At 45.5% G+C, this 23,527-nt stretch overlaps 1 protein-coding gene across 2 annotated transcripts; it reads left to right on the forward strand.

Annotated features, from left to right (window-relative positions):
* Positions 1 to 293: 293 nt before the first annotated feature.
* LOC133916245 (protein SEMI-ROLLED LEAF 2) lies at positions 294 to 15,543 on the forward strand. Of its 2 annotated transcripts, none has more exons than XM_062359839.1 (19): positions 294 to 784; positions 1,084 to 1,158; positions 1,253 to 1,368; positions 1,492 to 1,603; positions 1,717 to 1,839; positions 1,948 to 1,995; positions 7,688 to 7,887; positions 8,729 to 8,925; positions 9,360 to 9,640; positions 9,856 to 10,005; positions 10,243 to 10,635; positions 10,912 to 11,061; positions 11,325 to 11,400; positions 11,508 to 11,632; positions 13,583 to 13,774; positions 14,179 to 14,319; positions 14,448 to 14,579; positions 14,826 to 15,026; positions 15,108 to 15,543. In XM_062359839.1, the coding sequence occupies exons 1-19, from the start codon at positions 650 to 652 to the stop codon at positions 15,234 to 15,236; spliced, it is 2,976 nt and encodes a 991-aa protein (XP_062215823.1). In that variant the 5' UTR covers positions 294 to 649; the 3' UTR covers positions 15,237 to 15,543. The 2 variants fall into 2 exon arrangements, with proteins under 2 accessions (XP_062215823.1, XP_062215824.1); XM_062359840.1 differs by having other exon boundaries at positions 10,246 to 10,635.
* Positions 15,544 to 23,527: the final 7,984 nt, after the last annotated feature.

Here is a 23,527-nt window from a genome sequence, read left to right on the forward strand (position 1 = left end):
AATCCACCATCGAAATTGAAACAACAAATTGTGAATCCACGTGTGATGCAAGCATCAAAAGTACACATTTTTCTCCGTATAAATCTGCCCTATCACATAGGATCAGATCAAGTCATGTTCGAGTAAACTTCCAGGTTTCCATCGGAGGACGTTGGCCTCAAGTTGTACTTCATTTAGAAAATTAAAAAACGCTCTAGGCGCACTCGACGTTCAAACCGCAGTCCCCATCCGTCACAAGTGCGCGGCGTGGGCACTGGGCAAGCCCTGCCCCTGCTCAGTGGCGCGTGTGGAAAGCGCTCGTCACTCGTCGCGGGGGACACAGGAAAAGGCTGCGGCCTGCAATTGGCGCTGCCACCGAGGCCTCACTCACGTGGTCTCTCTCTCCTCTCCTCTCCTCTGTACTCGCAACCCAACCCTCCCCTCTTTCCCACCCCAAGTTCCCCCTCCCGGCCGTCGGTTCCGGGCCTCTCCAGGTTGGGTTTTGGGGGCTTCTCCGCGGGTTGGGTTTGGGGTTTGGGCGGCGGAGCTGGGAGGGCAGCCTGAAATATCCTGCTGCGAGCAAGTGGAGTTTGGGTGCTCTCTCTGCAGGCGGACAGAGGGGGTTGAGATCTAGGAGGGCTGCTGCGGTGGTCTTGCGGGGCCGCGGAAGATGGGGTTCCTCCCGGCGAAGCTCTTACCGTCGTGCGAGAGCATGTGCGTGTGCTGCCCCGCGCTGCGCCCGAGCTCGCGCCGCCCCGTCAAGCGGTACAAGAAGCTGCTCGCCGAGATATTCCCCAAGACGCCCGTGAGTCATGTTCTGCTCGGTTTCTCCTCTCGCTCGGATTCGGTCGGCGCGGGTCTAGTTTAGGAAGTTCGGTAGCGGCATTGGTTGCTGCCGTCGTTCAATGCATTGTGCTATGTTCTATCTGTAAGTAGTTAACAAGCTTCACTGAAAAATGCTCTAGTGGAATACTGTGCTGTCAAATGGCGTCAAATCGTGGATAATGTAGATTCCGATGTTGGTTGTAGACGGCATTAGTACCCATACTTAAGTAGTAGTCAGGTATACTGCTGCTGCTTATGTTACATGATTTACTCTTGCAGGATGGTGCTCCAAATGAGAGGAAAATCATGAAGTTGTGTGAATATGCTGCGAAGAACCCCCTCCGCATACCAAAGGTATGTGAATGTGATGTCGCCATTTTGTTACGTTTTATTATGCTGCTACATCATTCCTTAGAAGTATGTTTCCCTTTCATTGCTTTCTTGTCAGATCGCTAAGTTCCTAGAACAGAGGAGTCACAAGGAGCTGCGCGCTGCCCATGTGAACTTTGTCAGAATCATCACCGAAGCTTACAGCAAGTTACTCTTCATTTGTAAGGAGCAGATGTGAGTTTGCGAAGTTCTTGGCTGCCACTTATATATAATCATACATAACAATGTTAACTGTTTCAAATGAGGTTTTATGGCTGAGTTTTTATGTCGTACTACTGTGGGCATGTGATGTTACAGGGCATATTTTGCCATCAGCCTGGTAAACGTCCTTACTGAGCTTCTGGAAAGCAAGCAAGAGAACATTCACATCCTTGGGTGCCAAACTTTAGCGAGGTTTATCAACAGCCAGGTGGGGCTAACAAATAGACATGCTCTGTTCTATAAATGTCCATTTTGTTGGTTTTCATTTGTTTTTCTTTTTTAATGTATGCCTGAGGATTCATGTTTGTGGCATATTAACAGGTAGACAATACATATGCACGGAATATTGAAAGCTTGGTTCGCAAAGTGTGTGTTCTTTCACGTGAACAGGGAGAGGAGCATACTCTTCTGAGGGCAGCTAGCTTGCAGTGTTTGTCAGCAATGGTATTACATAGCTTGTTTTCACTTCCTTCTTTTTCTTTACCTTCCTGATGCTTTCCAATAACTTTGTCTGGAGCTTCAAGTCTGCTGACTGTCCTAATACTTGTTCAGATCTGGTTCATGAAGGAGCATTCATACATATTTGCTGATTTTGATGAGGTAGTCACAACCAGTTTTTTTATGGCATTGATCCTGTTGCCATTGTTTGTGCAGAATCAGTAGGAACTTAAACTGCTTAACATGAGTTCCAAACTGCTCCTGGTTGGCTTCTGAATAGCTTGCTTGTTTGTACCAGGTTGTTTTCATGCTTAGAAACAACCAGCTTGTCTGCTTAGACATGCTTTCTGTAATTCCATGGTTGAGTTGGGCTTGTTCATCTGCACCAAGTTTAAGCTTCCATTTCAGGCCACAGATTATAACCCTTTTTGTCTTATCTTTTCCACCAAACATCACTGGCTTCATGTGTTTTTTGTTGTTTGCTCTACTGACCTATACCTAAATGATTATTGTATCATGATAGATTAAAAATCAAACTGTTTTAGTTTAATTTAGGATCTCTTTTTCGGGTAGTTGTACTTCATCCTTTTAGGAATTAGGAATCCTTTCTACCAAAACTACCATTAGTATGTGTTGAGTCAATAGCTATGTGTCACAAGCCCTGTGCTAACGGTAGAGAGGGAGCGCAGGCAGTAGTCGTGGGAGATGGGAGGCCGTGGCCTTGGACCTTGTCGGCGTCGCTATTGAGCCGTGATCAGCTACCGCACCGGCGAGGCATGGATAAGAGAAGAGGAGGGGGAAACTAGGAGATTGATTCGGCTTGCTTTATTCCAATAGCCGTACCCCTTTTATAGATGAAGGGAGGCACTAACAAACTTAACAAATTGTCTAACAATCAAATCCAAATCCTAACAAGAATGGATCAACCTAGCTTATCCCTTAAACAAAGCGCAAGTAGCTCAACATGCCCTGGCGTTGACTTCTGCTCAACCACGACGATGCCTGTAGGTTCGGCCCACCATGACATCTTTCCCCTCCTCTGCAAACAGTTAGTCCTCGAGCTTGTACTCTAGATACTGCTTCTGAAAAACGCGTCCAGAGGCTCCCATGACGCTTCAGCTGTGGTGAGGCCGTCCCAATGAACCAACAACTCCTTCCGTCCCCTTGCAAGATGGGCTTTGATGATCTTGGCTGGTTTAGGCAGCACACATCCATGAAACAGAGGTGGCAATGCAGCAGGCGACGGCAGTGGAGTACCGTGGAACGGCTTGAGCATGCCGACATGAAAGACATCATGAATGCAAGTGCGAGCAGGAAGACGGAGCCTGTAAGCCACCTTGTTGAAGCGTTCCACCACCTGGAAGGGCCCAAAGTAGCGCGTGTCCAACTTGGAACGGCCCTGTGTAGACAGGGATGATGCATGTCGGTGAAGAAGCTGGAGCCACACCCATTGGCCGACCTCATATTCATTGTCGTGGTGGTTGGCGTCGTAGTGGCGCTTGTGGTATTGTTGGACTTGTTCAGACGGCCACGAATGTCAGCGATGAACTCGTCAAGGTCCGTAAGCAACCGATCCACCGCCGGAAGACGAGCAGCGCCGTCTGCATAAGAGCGAAGTGACGGTGGTGACCGACCATAGATCTCGAACGGTGTTGTCTGCACCTGAGGTTTGATACGAGGTGTTGTAAGCGAACTCTACCCACGACAACTAGCGAAGCCATTCACGAGGACGGTCCCCAGTCAAGCTCCGCAGAGACATGGTGACTATTTTGTTCACCACTTCAGATTGGTTGTCGGTTTGTGGATGAAACACGGTGCTGAGATTTAGCTTGACGCTGGCCAATCAAAAGAGCTTGCTCCAAAACCCACTAGTGAACACCGGGTCTCTATAGCTGACAATGGAGACTGACATTCCATGGAGACGCACAATCCCGTCGAAGAACTCCCGCACCACTAATTGAGCCGTGTAAGGATGTTCGAGGGCTAGGCAGTGCGCCATCTTGGAGAACCTGTCGACGACGGTGAGAATCACCGACTTGCCGTGCACGCGCGATAGCCCTTTGATGAAATCCATGGAGATATCGGACCACACCGTTGTGGGCACGTTGAGCGGCTGAAGGAGTCCAGTAGGGTGGAGTTGCTCGGCTTTGTTCTTTTGGCGAGTAGTGTAGGAGCGCACGTAGTCTTGCACCACTGTGTGAAGGCGATGGAGCGTCTTTTGAACACCCTCGTGCCCCATGTCGTGTAGAACAACCAAGACAACCAGCAGGGACAGTGACGACGTCGAAATGTAGATGTGCCCCTTGAACGTGATGAGGCCGTCTTGGAATGCCCACGGGCCGCGCTGCTTGCCTACTTTGATTACGGCCCTGAGTGATTGCAGCTTTGTTGTCGTCGATGCCTCTTGGCGGAGGACATCAAAGATCGCGAAGTCGGTGGCAGACAACGCCATGGCAGATTGCTAATCCTCTGTGTTGCACTGTGAAAGCGCGTGTGCTACCTTGTTGCTGACGCCTAGCTTGTACTCCACATGGAAGCCGAAGCTGAGGAGCTTGCTAACCCATTGATGCTGCGGCACTGTCGAAAGGCGTTGATCAAGCAAAAAATTTAAACTGTAATGATCCGTTTGTACCAGAAAACGTCGGCCCCATAGATAAGGCCTCCAGTAGCGCACAACCTGCACGAGGCCAATGAGCTCACACTCGTAGGCTGCAAACTTGGCATGATGATCGACGATTTATCGACTGAAGAAGGCATTGGTGCCATGCCTTGGTGGAGGACGACGCCAAGACTGTGACCCGACGCGTCGCACTCCACGACGAACTCGGCGCTGAAGTTCGGGAGCTGTAACACAGGTGCTGATGTCAGCACCATCTTGAGGGTCTGGAACACCTGTGCTGCATCGCCGGTCTAGGTGAAAGCCTCCTTGAGGAGCTTGGTCAGGGGCGTGGCGATCTCGCCGAATCCGCGGATAAATCGGCGGTAATACTCTGTCAGCCCGAGGAAGGCACACACTGCGCTCATCGAATGGGGCGTTGGCCACTCTTGCACTGCTTGCACCTTTTCTGCATCCATGGACACGCCGGCCGCTGAAACGACATGGCCCAGGTAAGCCACCGTGTCCTCACCAAAGGAACACTTGCTGCGCTTGAGGAAGAGACGGTGTTGGCAGAGTGTTTGGAAGACGGTTCACACGTGCTGGAGGTGCTTCGCCCAAGAGTTGCTGTACACCAGTATGTCATCGAAGAAGACGAGGATGAAGCATCGCAGGAACGATCGGAGGACCTCGTTCATTAGCGCCTAGAACGTGGCCAGTGCGTTGGAGAGGCCGAAGGGTATCATGAGAAACTCGAATAGGCCTTGGTGCATGCGGAAGGCAATCTTCTCAACGTCGTCTGTGTGCATGAGGATCTGATAGTAGCCGGATCGTAAATCGAATTTGGTGAAGAACTTGGCGCTGTGTAATTCATCAAGAAGCTCACCTACGACGGGAATGTGGAATTTGTCTTTGATGGTGCATGCGTTTAAGGTGCGGTAGTCCACACAAAACCGCCATGAGCCGTCACGCTTCTTGACGAGTATGACCGGGGAAGAGAGAGCAGAGGAGCTACATCGGATTGTGCCTTGCCAAAGCATCTTGTCGTATTGTCGTTCCAGTTTGTCTTTTTTGGAGTTGGGCATAGTGGTAGGGCCTCACCGCGATGGCCTCTGTCCCAGGCTTCAGATGAATCTGGTGATGGCGCTCGCAGTTCGAGGGCAAACCCGTTGGTTCATTGAAAAGGTCTTCGAATGCTGCCAGCAACTCGTCCATCTAGTCGTGCCCCGTGCAGACCACGGTGGACGTCGCGCGGCGACTGCTCGGTAAGCCATGCCACATGATGTGGCGACCATCGCGCGCGAAGGCCATGGTGAGCTTGGCGAAATCCCATGTAATAGGCCCGAGGGTACCCAGCCACTGCACCTCCAGCACGAGATCGAAGCCGGCCAGCGGGATGGTGAAGAAGTCCAGTCGAAATGTGTCGTCGCCAATTGTCGCTGTTACACCACGACACATGCCCAGGTCATCCACGTGATCGCCATTGTCCACCATCACACTGATGTGGGAGTGAGCATGGATGGGAACGCCTTTGATGGCGACGGCGCCAAGTCGAGGAGAGCGATCAAGCTGATGCTGTTGACACACGCCGCGACTCGAATTGTTTGTGTTGCGTGATGCTCCATGCCGGTCAGCGTGGATAGGGAGATGCTTGGATCCCCCGCGCTGTCGCTATCCTCTGGCTCATTGTCATCCATGGCGAACGGGTTAATTTTCAGGACGAAGAGTTTCTTGCACTTGTGGCCAACATGGAATTTTTCTTCGCAATTGAAGCAAAGACCTTTATCCCGTCGTGTAGCCATCTCTGCTGGTGTTAGGACACGTTGCGGTAGACTGCAGACCGATGGCGGTGCTGATGTCGCTGTAGGATCTACGCCAGCCGATGTTGACTGTGTACTTGGAGGAGATTGGATGGATCGGCCATGGAAGATCTTGCAGACTGAACAACGGTGCAATTTGTGTGCCGTTTGTAGGACCGAGCCAGTGTCATCGCTCGCTCCAACGTCTCTGGTGCTTGGAGCTCGGTGTCGATTTGCAGTGGTTTCGGCACACCAGCGGTGAAGATGTTCGCCTGTTGTGCTTCCGTCAGTGGCCTCGCCCGCGGCAGCGTCATCAGGAACTGCTCGTAGCGTGTGTTGACGAGTTCTGTGAACACCGGCCATGAAGGTATCCCGTTCTCCTATTCCAGCCTGTAGTACCAAAGAATGGTTGGTCTGCCCATGTTGAATGAGGCTAGCCAAACTTTGTCCTCCTCCGGCGTGCGCTGTCCTTGGAAGTACTGCTTGTAGTGATGCAGCCATGGTAGAGGATCTTCTTTGCCATTGAAGACCGGGAAATTGAGTTTGTGGAAGCGCGGGATGCCGCCATAGCTGGCAGGCATCGTGCCGCTACCTGACGTTCTGGAGTCGGTGGAGTCGTGTTGCAGCAGTGGCTTACCGAGGAGGTTGTCCCTGGCCGCGACGGCCTCTTTGTCGATCTGTTCCAGGGATTTGCCATTACCGAACTCCAGCCAGTTGATGGTGACGTGATGGGCATTCTGCTGCTGTTGCAGATCCTTCAACGTGGACATCACTTAGTCAAGTGTATCAGTTTGCTTCTTCAATGCTAGCGTCAAGTGATTGATGGCGTCGTGCACCTGTTGATCGGTGCTGCATTGGGTGGCGGTTGACATGGGCGTGGCGGGTGAGTATGGTGCACTGGATCTTGATACCAAAGATGTCACATGCCTTGTGCTAGCGGTAGAGAGGGAGCACAAGCAGTAGTCGCGGGAGATGGGATGTCGTGGCCCTGGACCTCATCGGCGCGGCTGTTGAGCCGTGGTCGGTTACTGCACCGGCGAGGCAGGGATAAGAGAAGAGGAGGGGGAAACTAGGAGGTTGATTCTGCTTGCTTTATTCCAACAACTGTACCCCGTTTATAGATGAAGGGAGGCACTAACAACTTAACAAATTATCTAACAATCAAATCCAAATCCTAACAAGAATGGATCAACCTAGCTTATCCCTTAAACAAAGCACAAGCAGCTCAGCAGGCCCTGAAGTCAACTTCTGCTCAGCCATGCCGCCGCCTGTAGGTTCAGCCCACCATGGCACTATGGAAACCGCAACCTCACAAAATTTGGTGCCAACAGGAGTTTAGGCTTGTTCTTGCATTGCCCTTTTAAGCTTTTGAGTAGTTTTTGAATGCAACCACTATCTACATTTCTTACGTTCAATGCAATGATAGTGGTTCAACATTTAACTTTCTTGGATTTGGCAGATAGTGCAATCGGTGTTGGAAAATTATAGGACGGAGGAATCTGGTGGTGCTGGTGATGACAGACATGCATCACAGCATAACTGGGTTGATGAAATAGCGAGGCGTGAGGGTAGACCTGGTTTAGGTGGAGGTAATGATGTGAATTTCAGCAGTACAACTGTTAGACTGCGACCAGCAAGGGATTCTTCAGCTCTGACCAGGTAAAGTATCATTAATGCATGCCGCTATTTAAAGTGGTTGATTATATTAGAAGGAAGAATAACATGCACCAAATGTGCCCAAACAAAATTCAGCTACAGGTTACATGGCCATATGCCCACAAAACACATTATGTTGTCCTAAAGTTCGTTCAGAAAATGTATGCTTTTGCAACCATATGAGTTTGTCCTGCTCTACGGTCTTATATGATGTCACTCTTATATGATGTCACGCCACAGCATATGGCTTTCTTTCTCCTCTTTTAAAGGGTTCAGAGTTCAGAGATGTTAGAAGTGGAGATCCGATAACACACTTAAGCTCTAGATTTATTTGATGACTTTTTATTTGTCTAATGTAATATCTTTTGAAGTGTACAGACATGTTAGATTTGGAAATCTGATAGCACAGTTAAACCGTAGATCGATTTTGTTTCTTACTTGATGAGTTATTTCAGTTATTTGTTTGTCTAATATACTCTTACTAGATTAGTAATGTGTGGGAAAATAACATGAAAATAATTATCTATTAGTTAAAGTAGAAGGCATTTCAAACATACACCCAATGTTAAAAAATGCTCTCGGAGGAAAAGCTTAGTAATACAAAGAATTCAAATTCAACTTTTTTCTGATTTATCCATCAGCCGACAGGTGAATTTGAACATGATAACGTAACTTCATCACCATATGAATAATTATCCCGCCTATATTTTGCGACATGTTTCTCCTTTTCTTTTCATATTTTGCTTTGTCACGTGTCTATTTTTTTAAGTTATCCATTTATCTCCTTGTTCACTCCAAGTGCAGTGCACCCAATAAATCATGATTTACTTTGATGGTAATGCAGGGAGGAACGTGAATCTCCAGAAGTATGGTCACATATTTGTGTGCAGAAGCTTGCAGAACTGGCTAAAGAGAGTACAACTATGCGGCGCATCCTAGATCCAATGCTTTCATTCTTTGATATGAAGAAACAATGGGCTCCTCGACATGGATTGGCCTTGCTTGTTTTGTCTGATATGGCTTATCTGGAGAAGAGTTCAGGTATTCAGTATTCTTTTTAGTCCTGAGAAGATTTGAATGATCAGAATTGCTTGCAAAATAAAAATAACAAGTCGCATTATCTTCTATATAAATTCCTTTCAACTATTTTACATGGCATTCTATGAAGATCTTATTCTTCAGGCACTATTGATTATGTTTCTGATTCCCTTTGTTTTTTACACAGTGCCAACCTATTTTTAATCATCTTTTAGAAAGTACTTCGTTAGCTACTTCAATTTTTAGGGTTGGTTATCTTTCTTGTTAGAAATTGATCATCATAGAAGATGTGGAGCTTCTGCATTCTTCATCACTCCATCCACAAACTCAAAGCTTGGTCAACCTCACTATTGAATACAATACAATTTGCACTGACAACATTCTTTTCCTCTCTGTAGGTTATTGTCCTTGCCTGCTAATGTGTTCTTGTCTTGCAGGTTATGAACAATTGATTTTAACTGCTGTCATCCGGCACCTGGATCACAAGAATGTTTTACATGATCCTCAGACAAAACCAGATATTATTCAGACAGCAACATCCTTGGCACGGCAATTGCGATCGCAAGGAGTTGCTGCTGAACTTGTAGTAGCAGGCGACCTGTGCAAGCACTTGAGGAAAACATTAGAGGCCATGGAGTCAGCCTGTGTTGAAGAGCTGAACTTGAATGAATCTCTTCAAAATTTCCTGGAGGACTGCCTTCTGGAAGTTGTTAGAGGAGTATGCCCCGCACTATTCCAGTCACATGCTAACATCTGTTGATGAGAATGGATGCTCTTGGTGCATGATTAAGCAGTGATTGATCACATTAGTTTTCATGACAAAAACTTCCAAACAGCAGCATGCTAGTTGATGACTGTATTACCTGTTTTTATACATATAACCCTTTCATTTTCACCTTTTTAATTTCTTTTTATTTTTGGAATTTCTACTAGATTAATGATGTGCGGCCGCTCTATGATATGATGGCAATCACATTGGAGAATTTACCTTCTATGCCAACTGTTGCCAGAGCGACGATTGGAAGTTTGCTGATCCTTTCACACATAATCTCGTTGACATCAATATCTTCTAACACTCCTATGGTCGGTTGACAGCTTTGAATCTATGCTATCCACTCAATTTTTTAATACTGCTCACTATTTACGAAATTTCGTATTTGGTATGTCCGAATAAAAAGGAATGTAAAAAGTCCAGAACTGTGTTATTTATTTTGCTGCAGATAAAAATTTCCCCTCTCTGTCTTTCATTCTCTATTTTTTGCAAAATGCTGTTCTTTGACCGCCTCAGCCATTCTTTGCTTGTTCCTTTTCTTCTATTAGCAGGTATTTCCAGAAGCACTCCTCCAGCAGATACTGAAGTCCATGATACATCCTGATGTTGACACACGTGTGGGAGCACACCACATGTTCTCTGCCGTTATTGTCCGAGGACCAAGCCATCTGAGGAATGAATCAGAGTACCTGTATGAAACAAAAAAGTGGCAATCTCGGACGACATCAGTATTTGCTTCAGCTACTGCACTACTGGAGAAACTGAGGAAAGAAAAAGAGAGTTCAGATAAGCCTCGTAGTATGATGCATGATGATTTAAAGGAAAGAAACATGCATGAAGAGGAGAATAAACATGTTTGGGCACGGAGAAATTCGGCTTATTTTTCAAAGTTGGTTTTCTCTTTCACTGATCGACGTGCGGCACTAAGTAGCTCTCAAGAGGTAAACCCACCCACTCTCACAGTTGGGCATTCTCTTTAATCATTTTCGCCCTTTCTGTTGTCAATGACTGCCTGTTAGATTAGCTAAAATTAAATGGCATTTGTACTATTGTTTCACTTTCACGTTCTTTGTTTCTGTTTTGCTCTTATGAACTTTCTTCCTTTCTGTCAGCTGTGTTTATTAGGGTGTTAGGTGAGGACAGAATGATTTACTTACCTTACCTCTAAACCCTACAAAGTGGTCTAACATCTGACTTTCCTTGTACCTATGTTTCAGGAGACCAATGTCGCCATGTTAACTGAAGATCAGACAAATCAGTTGTTGTCTGCATTCTGGTTACAAGCCCATCAGACAGATAATACTCCTTTTAATTATGAGGCTATTGGTCATTCATACAGCCTCACAGTTCTTTCTTCTCGCCTAAAGGTATAAATATCTTTGGATAAAAATACAGCTTTCTGAAGTTTCATTTATAATAGAGAAAAGTTAACCACAATGTTGTTATTAGTCTTTGCTCTTCACATTTTCAGCTATCAATTGTTCTTTTATAAGAAAGTCACTTCTCACTAGCCATGTTAGTGATCCCTTTTGTGAACTGCAATAAGTATCCTTACATTTGCAGTGGAAATCTACATAATTATGACTAAGTTATTTTGCCCCTTATGGAAATAATGTTTTTGATGCTGCAGAATTCAAGCTACAGTAATATCATCCAGTTTTTCCAGTTGCCACTGTCCCTTCGGAGTGTTGCTTTAACCCCTAGTGGTATGATCTGCATAAAAAAATTATGGTTTTCTCAAACCTGCTTATTGGTCTTTCATTTATTATAAGCTTATGTAAGCCACGCGCCTTTGTTTGTGCGATTTTTCCAGGAGCCCTGTCTGCTTCTTGTCGGCGGTCTCTTTTTACTTTAGCAACGAGTATGGTGGCTTTTGCCGGGAAAGTCTGTCACGTTACTGAACTGGTAGACTTGCTAAGGTGTTTTACATCTCCCAATGTAAGTTATAGTACGGATGATAAGATATTACTGTTAGGAGTATAGAATCCTTATCCTTTACATATTCATTAGTAGAATCCTCTATGTATACATTATTAGAGTCCTTTTCGTGTACTCTATATATTGCCTCATTGGGGCTATTATTGACTACAAGTGCTATTCATAACAGCAAGGGAAAATTTGCTACACGACACACTAGAAGTGTGGCTTTTGCCACAAGACATGATTTTTTTTGGACACTACTAAACTGTGGTTATTTACTGGAACACACTCTAGCCATTAAATTAATCATTTCCTGCTTTTTAGGAGAAAGGGTGTGAAAAGTCTATTTTACCCTTGGTTAAGGTGGGGCCCACAAGTCAGTTTTTCTTCCTCTCCTTTGCTAGTCTGTGGGCCCACATGATAGTGTGAGGAGGGGTGGCAAAAGATAAGGCTGGCGGCTTCTGTTTGTGTGGCTCACAGAGGAAGGGGGGGGGGGAGAGAGAGAGAGAGACCGGAGGGAGAGGAGGCCGTAGGGGAGGAAGAGGGAGGGAGGTGAGGGCATGCAAGAGGGAGAGGAGCTGGGGTGGGGAGGTGGCCGGCCGGAGAGGCGCGAGCGGCGTGGTGCCGGCCGAGCGGGACCCAGCCTGGCGGCGCAGGAGGCTGGTCACGGTGGGGAGGCCGGGACGGTGCACACGAGGGACGCTCGAGTGTCGCTCCTCACGCATACGTGCCGTGGTTTGCCCATCGCTTGGCTTAGCCTCCATCGCACTCGCCTGTCACAACCTGGCCACTGCCCTCCCGCTCCTCCCTCGCGGCCCTCTCGAGCAGCAGCGGAAGCCACCGCCCTCTAGTGCCTCATCCGGGGTGTGGAGGGTCTCACCCAAGAGGACGACACCAGGGTGCGACAGGGAGTTTGGAGTGGAGGCGGCAACATGCGGCGGCGATAGCATGGCCAGCAGCGGCCATGGCGTATGGCGGTTGTCAAGCTCTGGTGGCGTCGTGCTATGGTGAGGGGAGGAGGGAGACAAGGGGCGCTGGAGGCTCATCGGCTCGCGAGCGACCTCGTGGTAGGGTCGGCCTATACGGCGGATGGTCGGAGTAGGGCGGTCGACTAACGGGGAGCTTAGCGCCGATGTTGGAGAAGAAGGCGGCGCACGGCTAGCTCCGATCGGTGAGGGGGTTCGGGGAGGTTGTGGATGAGCTCGCCGTGGCCTACTCCTTCGGTTCCCGGTGGCGGAGAAGTAAGGGAGGCGGCCAGGATGGCGAGCTCGTCCACGACATCGCGTGCTCTCGCCGACTGGCTAGCTGCAGTGATGGAACGAAGAGGAGATATCAGAGGGTGGCAGAAAAAGAAAGGAAAAGGGAATGAGAGAGACATGATGACGCGTGTGCCCAGCAATGCGGAAGGGTAATGAGGGCATTTTGAAATTGTTCTCCCTCCTAATCAGCAAAATATTATATTTTAATAGGCTCGGTGTGTTCCGGCAAATAACCACATTTTAGTAGTGTCTGGCAGCATACATTAAAAAAAAATCATGTTATGTGACAAAAACTATACTTCTAGCGTGTCCTGTAGCAAATTTTGCCCTAACAATTATGTCTTTCCGTGCAAAATAGTTCTTAAAAATGTTAAATTTGTCTACTTGCAACAAAAAACTTTTGCGAGGCGAAGAGGAGAAATGATCCCACCCCCTCTCCGCAATGAGAATGTTGCAAACAAAAGTAGAGAAAAGAGTGCATCTACAAATCTTGTGTATGTCTCGGTCTTACCTGTATCACACAGATCTGGTTTAGGGGCATTATTAGCGTGTTCATAAGTGTACCTCTCTTTGATGGTACTTCTCATTCTTTTTTGTCCCCATTTCCCAACTGTCTATACACCAGATTTTCTTATGTACTTTTTAGCAAATAGAAATGTAATCGCATTTCAGGACTGTTTAGTGAAATGTGTTATGGAATGTTTGGCAGATTGATCCTTACCTCAGAATTGGTGAAGACTTACAACTCTATGTAAGGTTGCAATCAGATCTAAGCAACTATGGATCTGAAAACGATCAAGAAGGTGCCAAATCCATACTTTCTGACTGGAGGACGAAAGTAGGGATTAATGATCAGCGAGTACTTGATGTTACCGCTTCTGCACTTTCTAGTTTCACTGAGGTTAGTCTTGTTATGAGTGGTGTGATTTTGCCATCTGTTTGCTGTTAATTGAAAGAGTCAAATTAGTTTAGGCAAGTTATCTAGTTGTTATGGGTAGGAGATAAGTTGGATTTGATTAGGAGATATAGTTTGATTAGTTTCCAATTCAGCTAGAGATAAATTAGGTAAGTTAGGATTTGGATTGTAATTTCCCCGCTCTATATAAAGGGGCAGCCACACATTATTGGAAGCAGGCAAGAAAATAATCAAAGTAAAGATCAGAGCCCGTAAGGTGGGGTGATCTAGTTATCCTAGTTACTTGTTTCTTAATATAACATTGCATGCTATGGTCTTACTGAGGTCACATTCTGTTGAATGTGAAGGTAATTTACCATTTTCTATTTTTCTTGGAATTGCATTACTAGATGGACAAGGATGTACTAGCAAAAGAGCTCACTGAGATGTTCACACCTGAAGAAGTGCCCTTGTTTGGGTCGAATTCAGCACTTGATTGGGCCAACTTTCATCTGCAGGCATTTTCTGATGAATCCCTCTCTTTTGATGAGGTTTGTCACTTACATTAAATGGTGCCCTTTCGATTAATTGGATTGAGGCAGTCTCATACATTGTAATTGTTCCTTCCATCATGACAATACTATTTTTAGGCTGCCTCACGAGTCCTTTTGCATTGTAGGAGTGTTCAAGAACCTCTTCAGTAGATTGTGGCTTGCATGAGTCACCTGCCAACACTGCTAGCTCCATGTCAAAGATTACTCTACCACAATCTGTACCCCATGTCTTAGGTGTTGGTCACTTGCTGGAATCGGTAAGTACTTATCTTCTTGAAATGCAGTTGGCTTGTTTCTCAGCTTGCTCACATATGCAGTAAGCATGTGAATTTGTGGCAGTTTGGCATCATTGTAAAGCTCCCCCCCCCCCACCCCACCTCTTACTGTGCCGTCATGATATTATATCACATGGTCGAGTGGGCCATACATAACATATAGCAAACACTGTTGTTCATTATTTGAATTTTGTACCAGTTTCTCAATACCTTTGTTTCTGTTATCAGGCGCTACATGTGGCTGGTCAAGTGGCAGGTGCATCTGTTTCAACCTCACCCCTTCCGTATGGTACAATGACTAGTCAATGCGAAGCCCTAGGATTTGGCACTAGGAAGAAGCTATCAAGCTGGCTTGTCAATGGCCACGAATCTACTCCAGACAATCCTATGCCAAGTCTTCCCACTGCCCATCATTCCATCATTCCAAAGGTACGAAGATTGACAAATCCCAAACACGTCTGTTAGTGTGTTGCCTCCTGTATATTGTGGTCACGATTTGCATTTGTCCAGGTAAATTCTTGCGGTTTCGAGAGCATTCACTGCACACCATCAGATTCATGTTCCACAGTGAAGCTTCCACCCGCCAGCCCCTTCGATAACTTCCTGAAGGCTGCCTATCGCACTCAGCCGGAGCTGTGATCAGCCAGCCCTGCGGAGCACCTAACCAAACCTCTTCACGAGTGCTAGACTGCAGTACTTAAGTATAATACACTAGGTTATCTAATGGAACACATGGCCACTCTGAGCCTGTAGCTGTCTGTAATGTGGTTTTAGTTGTAGCGGCTTATGTATGTGTGTATCTATCTGTACTAAATGGCTTCAGCGTATGCGTAATTACGGATCATGTGTAGTTATAAGTCGCAACCTCTGTTGTTTGTTCAGACTATTAAGATGTAGGAGAATACTTCTATTTGGGGTCGTTTTATGTACTGCTCTGTTATGTTAACTTTGTCTGTGATGCTATGCCGTGAAGTCCACAGAGAGTGAAATGCCATCACTATCACCTGTGGTCAGACAACCACTGTAAGGTAGAGATGTTTAACACTGGACAAACAAAACAAGCCTAGGTTATACTTCCTACGCATATCGTTATTTGATGATCTAGTATCATGCAGTCAGACTTCAAAATTTTGATCAACATGCCGCTAGGTCTGTAGTTGAAAGTACTTTCATAGTCATAAGTTTGCTGCCTCTAATATTCTAATTTATATCAAGGTGTGGACGCTAGTTACGCATACAACATTATTACCGCAAGTGTACGAGTTGTCTGTAGTCTTTCACCTGAAGTATTATAAGGTTATTTTATATGTATGGATCAACAAGTAAACCTAATAAGATTAACTACTTTATACTAATAGATCAATTCTATTTATGAATGTAATTGCATAAGATATGGTCGGATGATTTAGATGATTACGAGAAAGTAGATGCGTAACATATGTAACATATAGATTAACAAGTCTTAGCTAGATATTAATTAAGCTATATCTCAGTAGCTATCAGTTGTGATTCTTAGCCATAAAAATATTATTGTATTATACATGAAAAAACATCTTTAAGTCTATTATTTTCTTCAGCTATCACCTACTAAGATCTCGATGACTCCCCTGGTTTCCTATCACGTAGCTAAGTAATTCAAATCTCTCTTTTTTTTTAGTGAATACAACTTAAGCAAGTAGATTCTTTGCTAATAAACGATAGATGGCTCCCAAAAGTCTATAAGGCCGATAGAAAACTTGGATCTACGAGAGACATTCCAACCAAGTTAAACGAAGAGAAGATTAGTAACATACCTGTTGGTTATACCTTAACTATCATGATTATTTCAACTAACAGATATAATCACCACAAATCCACAATTATATCTATTAGCTAGTCATCTTGCAGCAAATTAGACGAAGAACAAAGCATACTCATGGTAATCGAGACCAAGAGAAAAGAAGATCCCTAGATCAAGATACAAACAAATAATACTTATTTAATATAATTGATACAGGCGTCATCGTTGGTATATCTTGATGGCGGCAGATTCAACTCTGAATCTTGATCTAATTAGAACCAGAAGGTCTAATTATATCGCTTAGAGTAGACTAACTACTTTAGACAATTAAAACTAAAGCGACGTGAGTTTCATTAAAATTGGCTCTGGATTTGAGACTTTTGATTCCTAGAACATCAAGGGGGGCCCTATTTATGGGTTGCCTCGTGGCATAGGGAGATGGTGACGTGCAACACACGTCAGCCCTCCTCCCCTCGCGATGGCGGTTGCCTCCTTCTATTAGGTCGGTTCTCCCTCCTTCTAGAAGATGTCTTGAGTCCTCTATGTGGGTTCAACGTGCATAATCTCCCCGATATAGACTTTGAGGATAAGTTCAAATTTTCGTAGATTCTAGATTCCGAATTTATGCTTTTGGAATATTCCTAGGAGTAGATTGTGGTAGCTTCTAAAAGACTTGCGCAAAGTAAAAGCCCTCAACCCTGGATGGGCTGAGAGGGTCTCTTGGGAGATTGTGCCGCGCGACACCAGGCGTACAACACTCTCTTGGTTTGGGACCCAAGTAGCCCATGTTTTGGTGGATGGTCGCCTCTATTTCAGTAAAGTCCAAATGTTTTTGGTTTTGCCATCATTTATGTTGATTTTGCAATACATGCTCAAACGACACTATATACGAAAACCATCAAGGTTAGCGACAATAAGAAATGATGATGATGATTTATCAATAATATATTAAGAAAATTTGATGCTAAAATGATACAATAACTAACGTAAATACAATGCTATATTGTTGTGATCTAATCTATTATCAGGAATGAGTCCTACACTTGTCCTATCATATCTTTTTTGTGTATACAAACAATAGACTTGACTAACTCAACTCTTAGGAAATTGCATACCAAATCATTTGTTCATAACTAAACAAAGGAAGCATGAACCCTCTCTTTTCCTTATTGTTTCCAGTACACTACTAAGCAAGTTCAAATCAAATTGACCAAATTCTTTAAGTTAACTTGCTATTTTGACAAGACTTTCTAGAGTTCCTATACAACCTTTTCTTCAAGCCTCAAAGTAAGAGCTCATTTGGTAGAGATCTAAATTCTCTTAGAAATATTTCGATTTTAGATTCTCTCTAGAAATATTTCTCTAGTGAATCAAAATCACCTTAAAAAATATTTGGCTAGCTGGTTAGATTTAGTTTTTTGAAAAAGAGAATGGTAGTGAAATTAACCACTTCACCCTTGTGCTCATATGCTTTTTTTTTTTGGGTTTTTTACTTGAGTAATCAAAACGACAAGACGCAATAATTTCCACTATGAGAAAGCACTGATATCACACGAGGTCCACTCCAACTTCTATACTTGGATTCGAAAATAATGTGCAGTTTGAAGCTGTAAGACCCCTATTATCAGGATCTCCTGTGCCTCCTGTATCAGTTCCTGGATTACGTGGCTGATACGCACAATATAACAATTGTAGTATCACAGTCAAACTTCGTACATAAATAATAAGATTCTGGGTACAAAAGGCTTACAATCCATACCGAATATTACAAGCCTGGCCTAGCGGCCATCAAAACACACAACGGAAGCAAAAGCCCAAGCCACAAGCAGCAAGGGTGCGGACGCGATTTCAGAGACTATTCTTCATCCCTGGCTTCACCTCCGGCGAAGTCGGCATTGGGTTCTTCATCTCAATGACAGCAAAAGTGAGTACGGAAGGTACTCAACAAGCCCTATACTACTTCAAGATGTTGATATATGCATTTAAGGGTTTATTCAAGGATAAGCTTTACGGTTTAGATTTAAGCGTAAAACAGTTTATGCAGATTACCAATTGTATCAACTATGATCGATTTCAAAACATTTTAACTAGTTCAAAAATCCGTAATGAGTTGTATCTGGGGTTTCTCGGTCCTGGGAGGGGCTATATCTGACTCCGCAGTCCCTTTTTTCACATCTGGTGTACCTCTAGTACCACACAGCTTCTGGCGGAGTGAGCCAGAAACCTCATCACACGGACATCTAGTCCACACACTCACTCATCAAGACTCACGCACCCAGAGTCTATTCAAGCGTGACCATACCTTCGCACGTCCATTACCGTGGACACGGCTATTCGAATAGATTTACACTCCACAGAGGTTGTACAACTTTACCCATGCAATATGCTTAGCCTCCATCCGTTGCAGGTGGAGGAGCGAATTATACCGAGACTCTCCAAACACCTTTTCTACCAGGCTTTTCCATGAGACACGCCAAGTCCTAGAGCTGCATGTTCCGAAGGCCAGCATCCCTTTTTAAGCCTAAGCCGGTCCCTGAAACCTCCAAACAGCGGGACAGATGGACACTTGGCTGCTCATTGCTCTTAGCCTCCTGGTATGATACCCAACTCAGTCCAGTGAAAAAAAGTCAAGTCCTGCTCATACAGGACGTATGGTTGCATGGGGGTGGCTAAGCATGACGGCGCAAGACTCGGTCCTTACGCAGCTGGGCTAGGCATCTTCATGGGCAATGAATACCATCATGTAACTCAAGCCCCCAAGAGCATCCTCCCTGGAGGACTACTCTACCTGCCTGCGTCAAAACAGTTTTCACCCATTTTTACACATCACCCTCCATATCCCACACGACATCAAGGATTTCACAACCATCATATAATTCACAACCATCAAGGATTCATGGTATGTGAGTTGTCATTGATAACAATAAATCTTGTTTCCGAGGAGAGGTGTTTTAAAAGCGACATCTCCGAGGAGATGTATTTAATCCTAAGCATGCTAGAAATCAATGTGTCGTCCGATGCTAATATAGATAACGACAGGTAATTCTAGGGTGATATGTATTCTAGATGATAATATTCAAGATATGGCATGTGTTTGATAGTATTAACTATTGCAAGTAGTTTGTAAAAGCGTAATACATAGCACATGCGATAATAAGTTCGGTTTTAGTTGATCATGTATATTATTTGAAAACATAGGTTCAATATGATCAAGGAGATAGGACTTGCCTTCTCCGGAATTTTCTTCGAAGTCTTGATTGTCATCGGGATCCTCCTCACTCCTAACGCTTCCTGCGCAGCACTCGCAAAACTCTAGTTGCCCTAAAATCACGACTACAATCAATAATAGCAATACTAAAGAAGAATCAATTAATACCAAATGGAAAGCTAAATAAGCTCTAATGGATACCATAATGTGACAGAAGAGTAGATCTTGATTTTAGATGAATTTCGGTGAAAGAATCGCCAAAATCGGAGCCAGAACGGAGAAGTTATGGCTCCTGAAAGATTTAATCAGAATTTAAATCGGGAAATTAAGAATTGGCACTGTTCATGGGTGGGGCCCACTGAACTGTAATCTAGACCCACATGAACAGTGACCAGTAGGACCCACATGAACAGTACGAGTTTGGGCCGAATGGGCTTGGATGGGTTGGATCTATGCCTAAATGGGTTTGGATGGGCCGGGTTTGGGTTTGGACAGGCCGGGTTGCACAGTGTTGGGCTTGCACCGTGCAGGCCTGCTCGGGTTTTGGGCTGGCTAGCTAACAGGCCATGGAGGCAGGCCAGCCCACTAAGGGGCCCGTCTGGAGGTTGTGTTGGTGAGGCCGGCCACTGGGCCAAGCCAGGCTGAGCCACGGCCCGAGGCTGATTTCCACGTGCGCGGCGGAGAAGGGGGGGGGGGGGAGAATCGGCCGATGGCGAGGGATTTCAGCGGGGTGTCACTGAAAAGGTTGTCAGGGTTTGGTTTTCGTCGGAGCTTCACGATGACTAGCGGACGCCAGCCTTCTATGTGATATGGCGGACTCAGCAGGAAGCATCTCGATAGCGGCCGACGATGAGAACGACACCAGATCACCAACGAAGAGGAGACAGTGGCGCGGCGCAATTGGACAGCACCTCCCCTACATGGGGAGGGGCCAATCCTGCAAAGGAAAGAGGCCGTGACGCCTCTAAGCATTACGGCACGATGGCCGGACCACAATACAGAGCAGAAGCATGCTGGCGGCGAGCGCAAGCACGGCGGCGGAAGCTATGCACGGCGGCGCATGGCAAAAAGATAAGGGAGAGCACAGGGACGCCTACACATTATCTAGGAGGGGGTGCTAGGGGATTGGGGTGCTCACCGTGCTCAAGAACGATGAGAAGCGGGACAGCGGCCAGTGACTCGTTGAAGAGGTGACAGCGGCGCTGCTCAGCTATTGGCGCGGATGGGCTCCCATTCGGCTTCCAGTGATTGGACAACGGCACAAGGACTGCGGCAAGGTCCTGAAGCTCCTCGGTAGCACGTGGTCGGCGGATTGATGATGGCGAGGTCGCGGTGACGGTAATGGCGACAGCGACAGTGGCGTGGATGGCGAAACGGGAAGGGGTGAGATAGAGAGAGACCGGCATGCTATTTATAGAGGGAAGGGAAAGGCGGAGAGAGGTGGTGCGCGTGGGCTAGCATCACTGGGACGTCGGCGACGAGGTGGCGGCCGGCGTCAACCTTTTTCTCCGAGGCATGGACCAACTGTGCCGGCCAAGCATGTGTGGGGTTGCGGAAGTCGTGCATGCAGGGCATGGGAGGGGAGAGAGAGCATGTAAGGGAGAGAAGAGAGAGAGCGAGGAAGCGGAGGCTAGTTGGGCACGCGTGCGGGATATTTCTCGGAGGAATGACGGCTGGCGAAGGCGTCGTCACGCTGGAAGGGGAGAAGGAAGGAGAGGGAGAAGGAACGGGCCGACTGATGGGCGACGCGTGGACGGCGTGTGAGCGCGCGGCTGGGCCGGCAACGCGGTGGCGTAGGCCGAGCGCTGGCGCGTGAGCGGGTGAAATGGGTCAGCAACGCGGGAGAAGAGGGGGAGAGGAGATAAGGAGTGCGCCGGCTCGGTGGGCCGGGAAATTGAGAAGAAATGGAATTCGGCCCGAGAAGAGGAAAAGAATAATTAGGATAAGAATAAGGTTTAAATTCAAATTGAAGTATTTGAATTTGGATTTGATTTTGAACTTAGATCAACTTCATTTAGAATATCTGATTTTTGGATCTCGAGACTTTTTGGAGATGATTTGAACCCAAGAATTTGAATTCGGATTGGATTTGAGCTGAACCGAATTTAAGAGTAGGTTTTGAATTTGAGAGACATTCCAATTCAAACCACCACACAAAGAGCCATAAAAATCTCAACCAAAGCATATGAACCATCCTAATGTAGAGATTACTTTGGAATTTTGACTCTTGTGCTATTTGGAACACTTATTCAACTTAGCACATCTAATGTACATGAAGGTATATATATACATCCACAGACTTATCTTCTTAACTTTAGTTAGATTAATTAACCCTAAAAAGTTTTAATTTGGAGCTAAATTTGCAACTAAATAAACATGTTCAACTCAGGATGTTACAGAAGCAAAATCCCATGCCAAATCGAGGGCATTCCTAAAAAAGTTGAGGATTTCCAACAAACTTTGCCACATCATGCACTCACCATGTTTCTCAGCAAGTGTCACCCTCTCCCTGCTCTAGACGAGTCCATCACCGAGTCTTTATCCTCTCAACCCTCTCTTCCTCACTTCTCTCTCTCCATTCCTGGTTCTTCATTGAGAGCACGTACAGAGCTCCCATGCCATAGCAGCGCTGTCGCTGAGCACACCATTGACCAGAGAAGCTGAGCCGATGCCATCCAACTGCGTTCAAAAGGGAGAAATGTTTCAGGCTGATTCACACCAAAATAGGCGTCGAATGGACCAGTTGGAAGGTTCCAAACGACCCTCAAGACCCAAGGCTTAGATGCCACATCCCAAATCTCAAAGGCCACAGAACAACATGCGCCGTCTCATGTCCCTGTTTCTTGTTCCTGTTGTAATTCATGATGCTAGCGGCTAAGAACTCTCTCTCTTCGTCTCTCTCAATGAACAAAGCACAAACATAGATCAAATCAAGAACATAAGGACATACAATATACGGTGAAACTCTCTTCTTTATTCATTCTCTTTTATTATTGTTGTTATTTGTGAGAAATTGTCCAAAAAGTATTCTAATTAATCATCGGGAGGATCATTATTCATAATCACCACCTCGACGACTAATCGGAATATCATTCCAGTAGTCCCGACACGTGTTTTTTGCCCAAAATCAGAATACATGCCTTTTGAACATAAACAACCATAACCAAGCTTAATAAAAAGCGAGTTGTTAAATCATATTATAAGTTTTTAAACATTTACATGTTTAACAATTTACAGTAAAAAAGATCTAGAAGTATACTAAAACTGATCAACTTCTAGCCAAAAGAGAAACTACGTAGCGGAAACAAAAGCTAAAGAGAGCAAAAGCTGCGTGAAGCCATATGCCCTTAGGCTTCACCCAAAAACGTGACCTTCGAGTGGTTATCTACACATTCTCGCCGCTAGCATCGACGGATGTGAAGTAGCCAAACACCGCCAATTCCTCATCTGCAAAACCTATAGAGCAGCTGAGTACGAAGATACTCACAAGACTTAATCTATATAGGGTATATATAAATAATCCGACTCCAAAAATTATGCATTGGGCTATTAGTAAGGAAAAAGGCCACAAGGTTGATTAAAACATATGCGCCTGTAACCTAGATACATATGTGTGAATATCTAAACATAACCAACAACAATACAAATATACCCTGCAATAACTAACTGAACAAAATGTAACTGGAACCATCATGAACATATATGTAACGCGAAACATCTCCACCATGACCAACATATCCAATCACAACTCGTGACTCTACGATGGTGCGCATGGACATAAGGCATGCTTATGACAGAGAGTGCAGCAGTTCAAACTGTTTTTACACCCTGTAAGAGGATACTCATTTATCCACACGACATGAGGACCATTCGAATTGTGCCACCCGCTAAAGTGTACACAAGGGGTACTCATGACAACCTTTCCCAATAAGCCTCAACCAT

Source organism: Phragmites australis, chromosome 4 (genome assembly GCF_958298935.1).
Source record: "Phragmites australis chromosome 4, lpPhrAust1.1, whole genome shotgun sequence".
Classification (NCBI taxonomy): Eukaryota; Viridiplantae; Streptophyta; class Magnoliopsida; order Poales; family Poaceae; genus Phragmites; species Phragmites australis.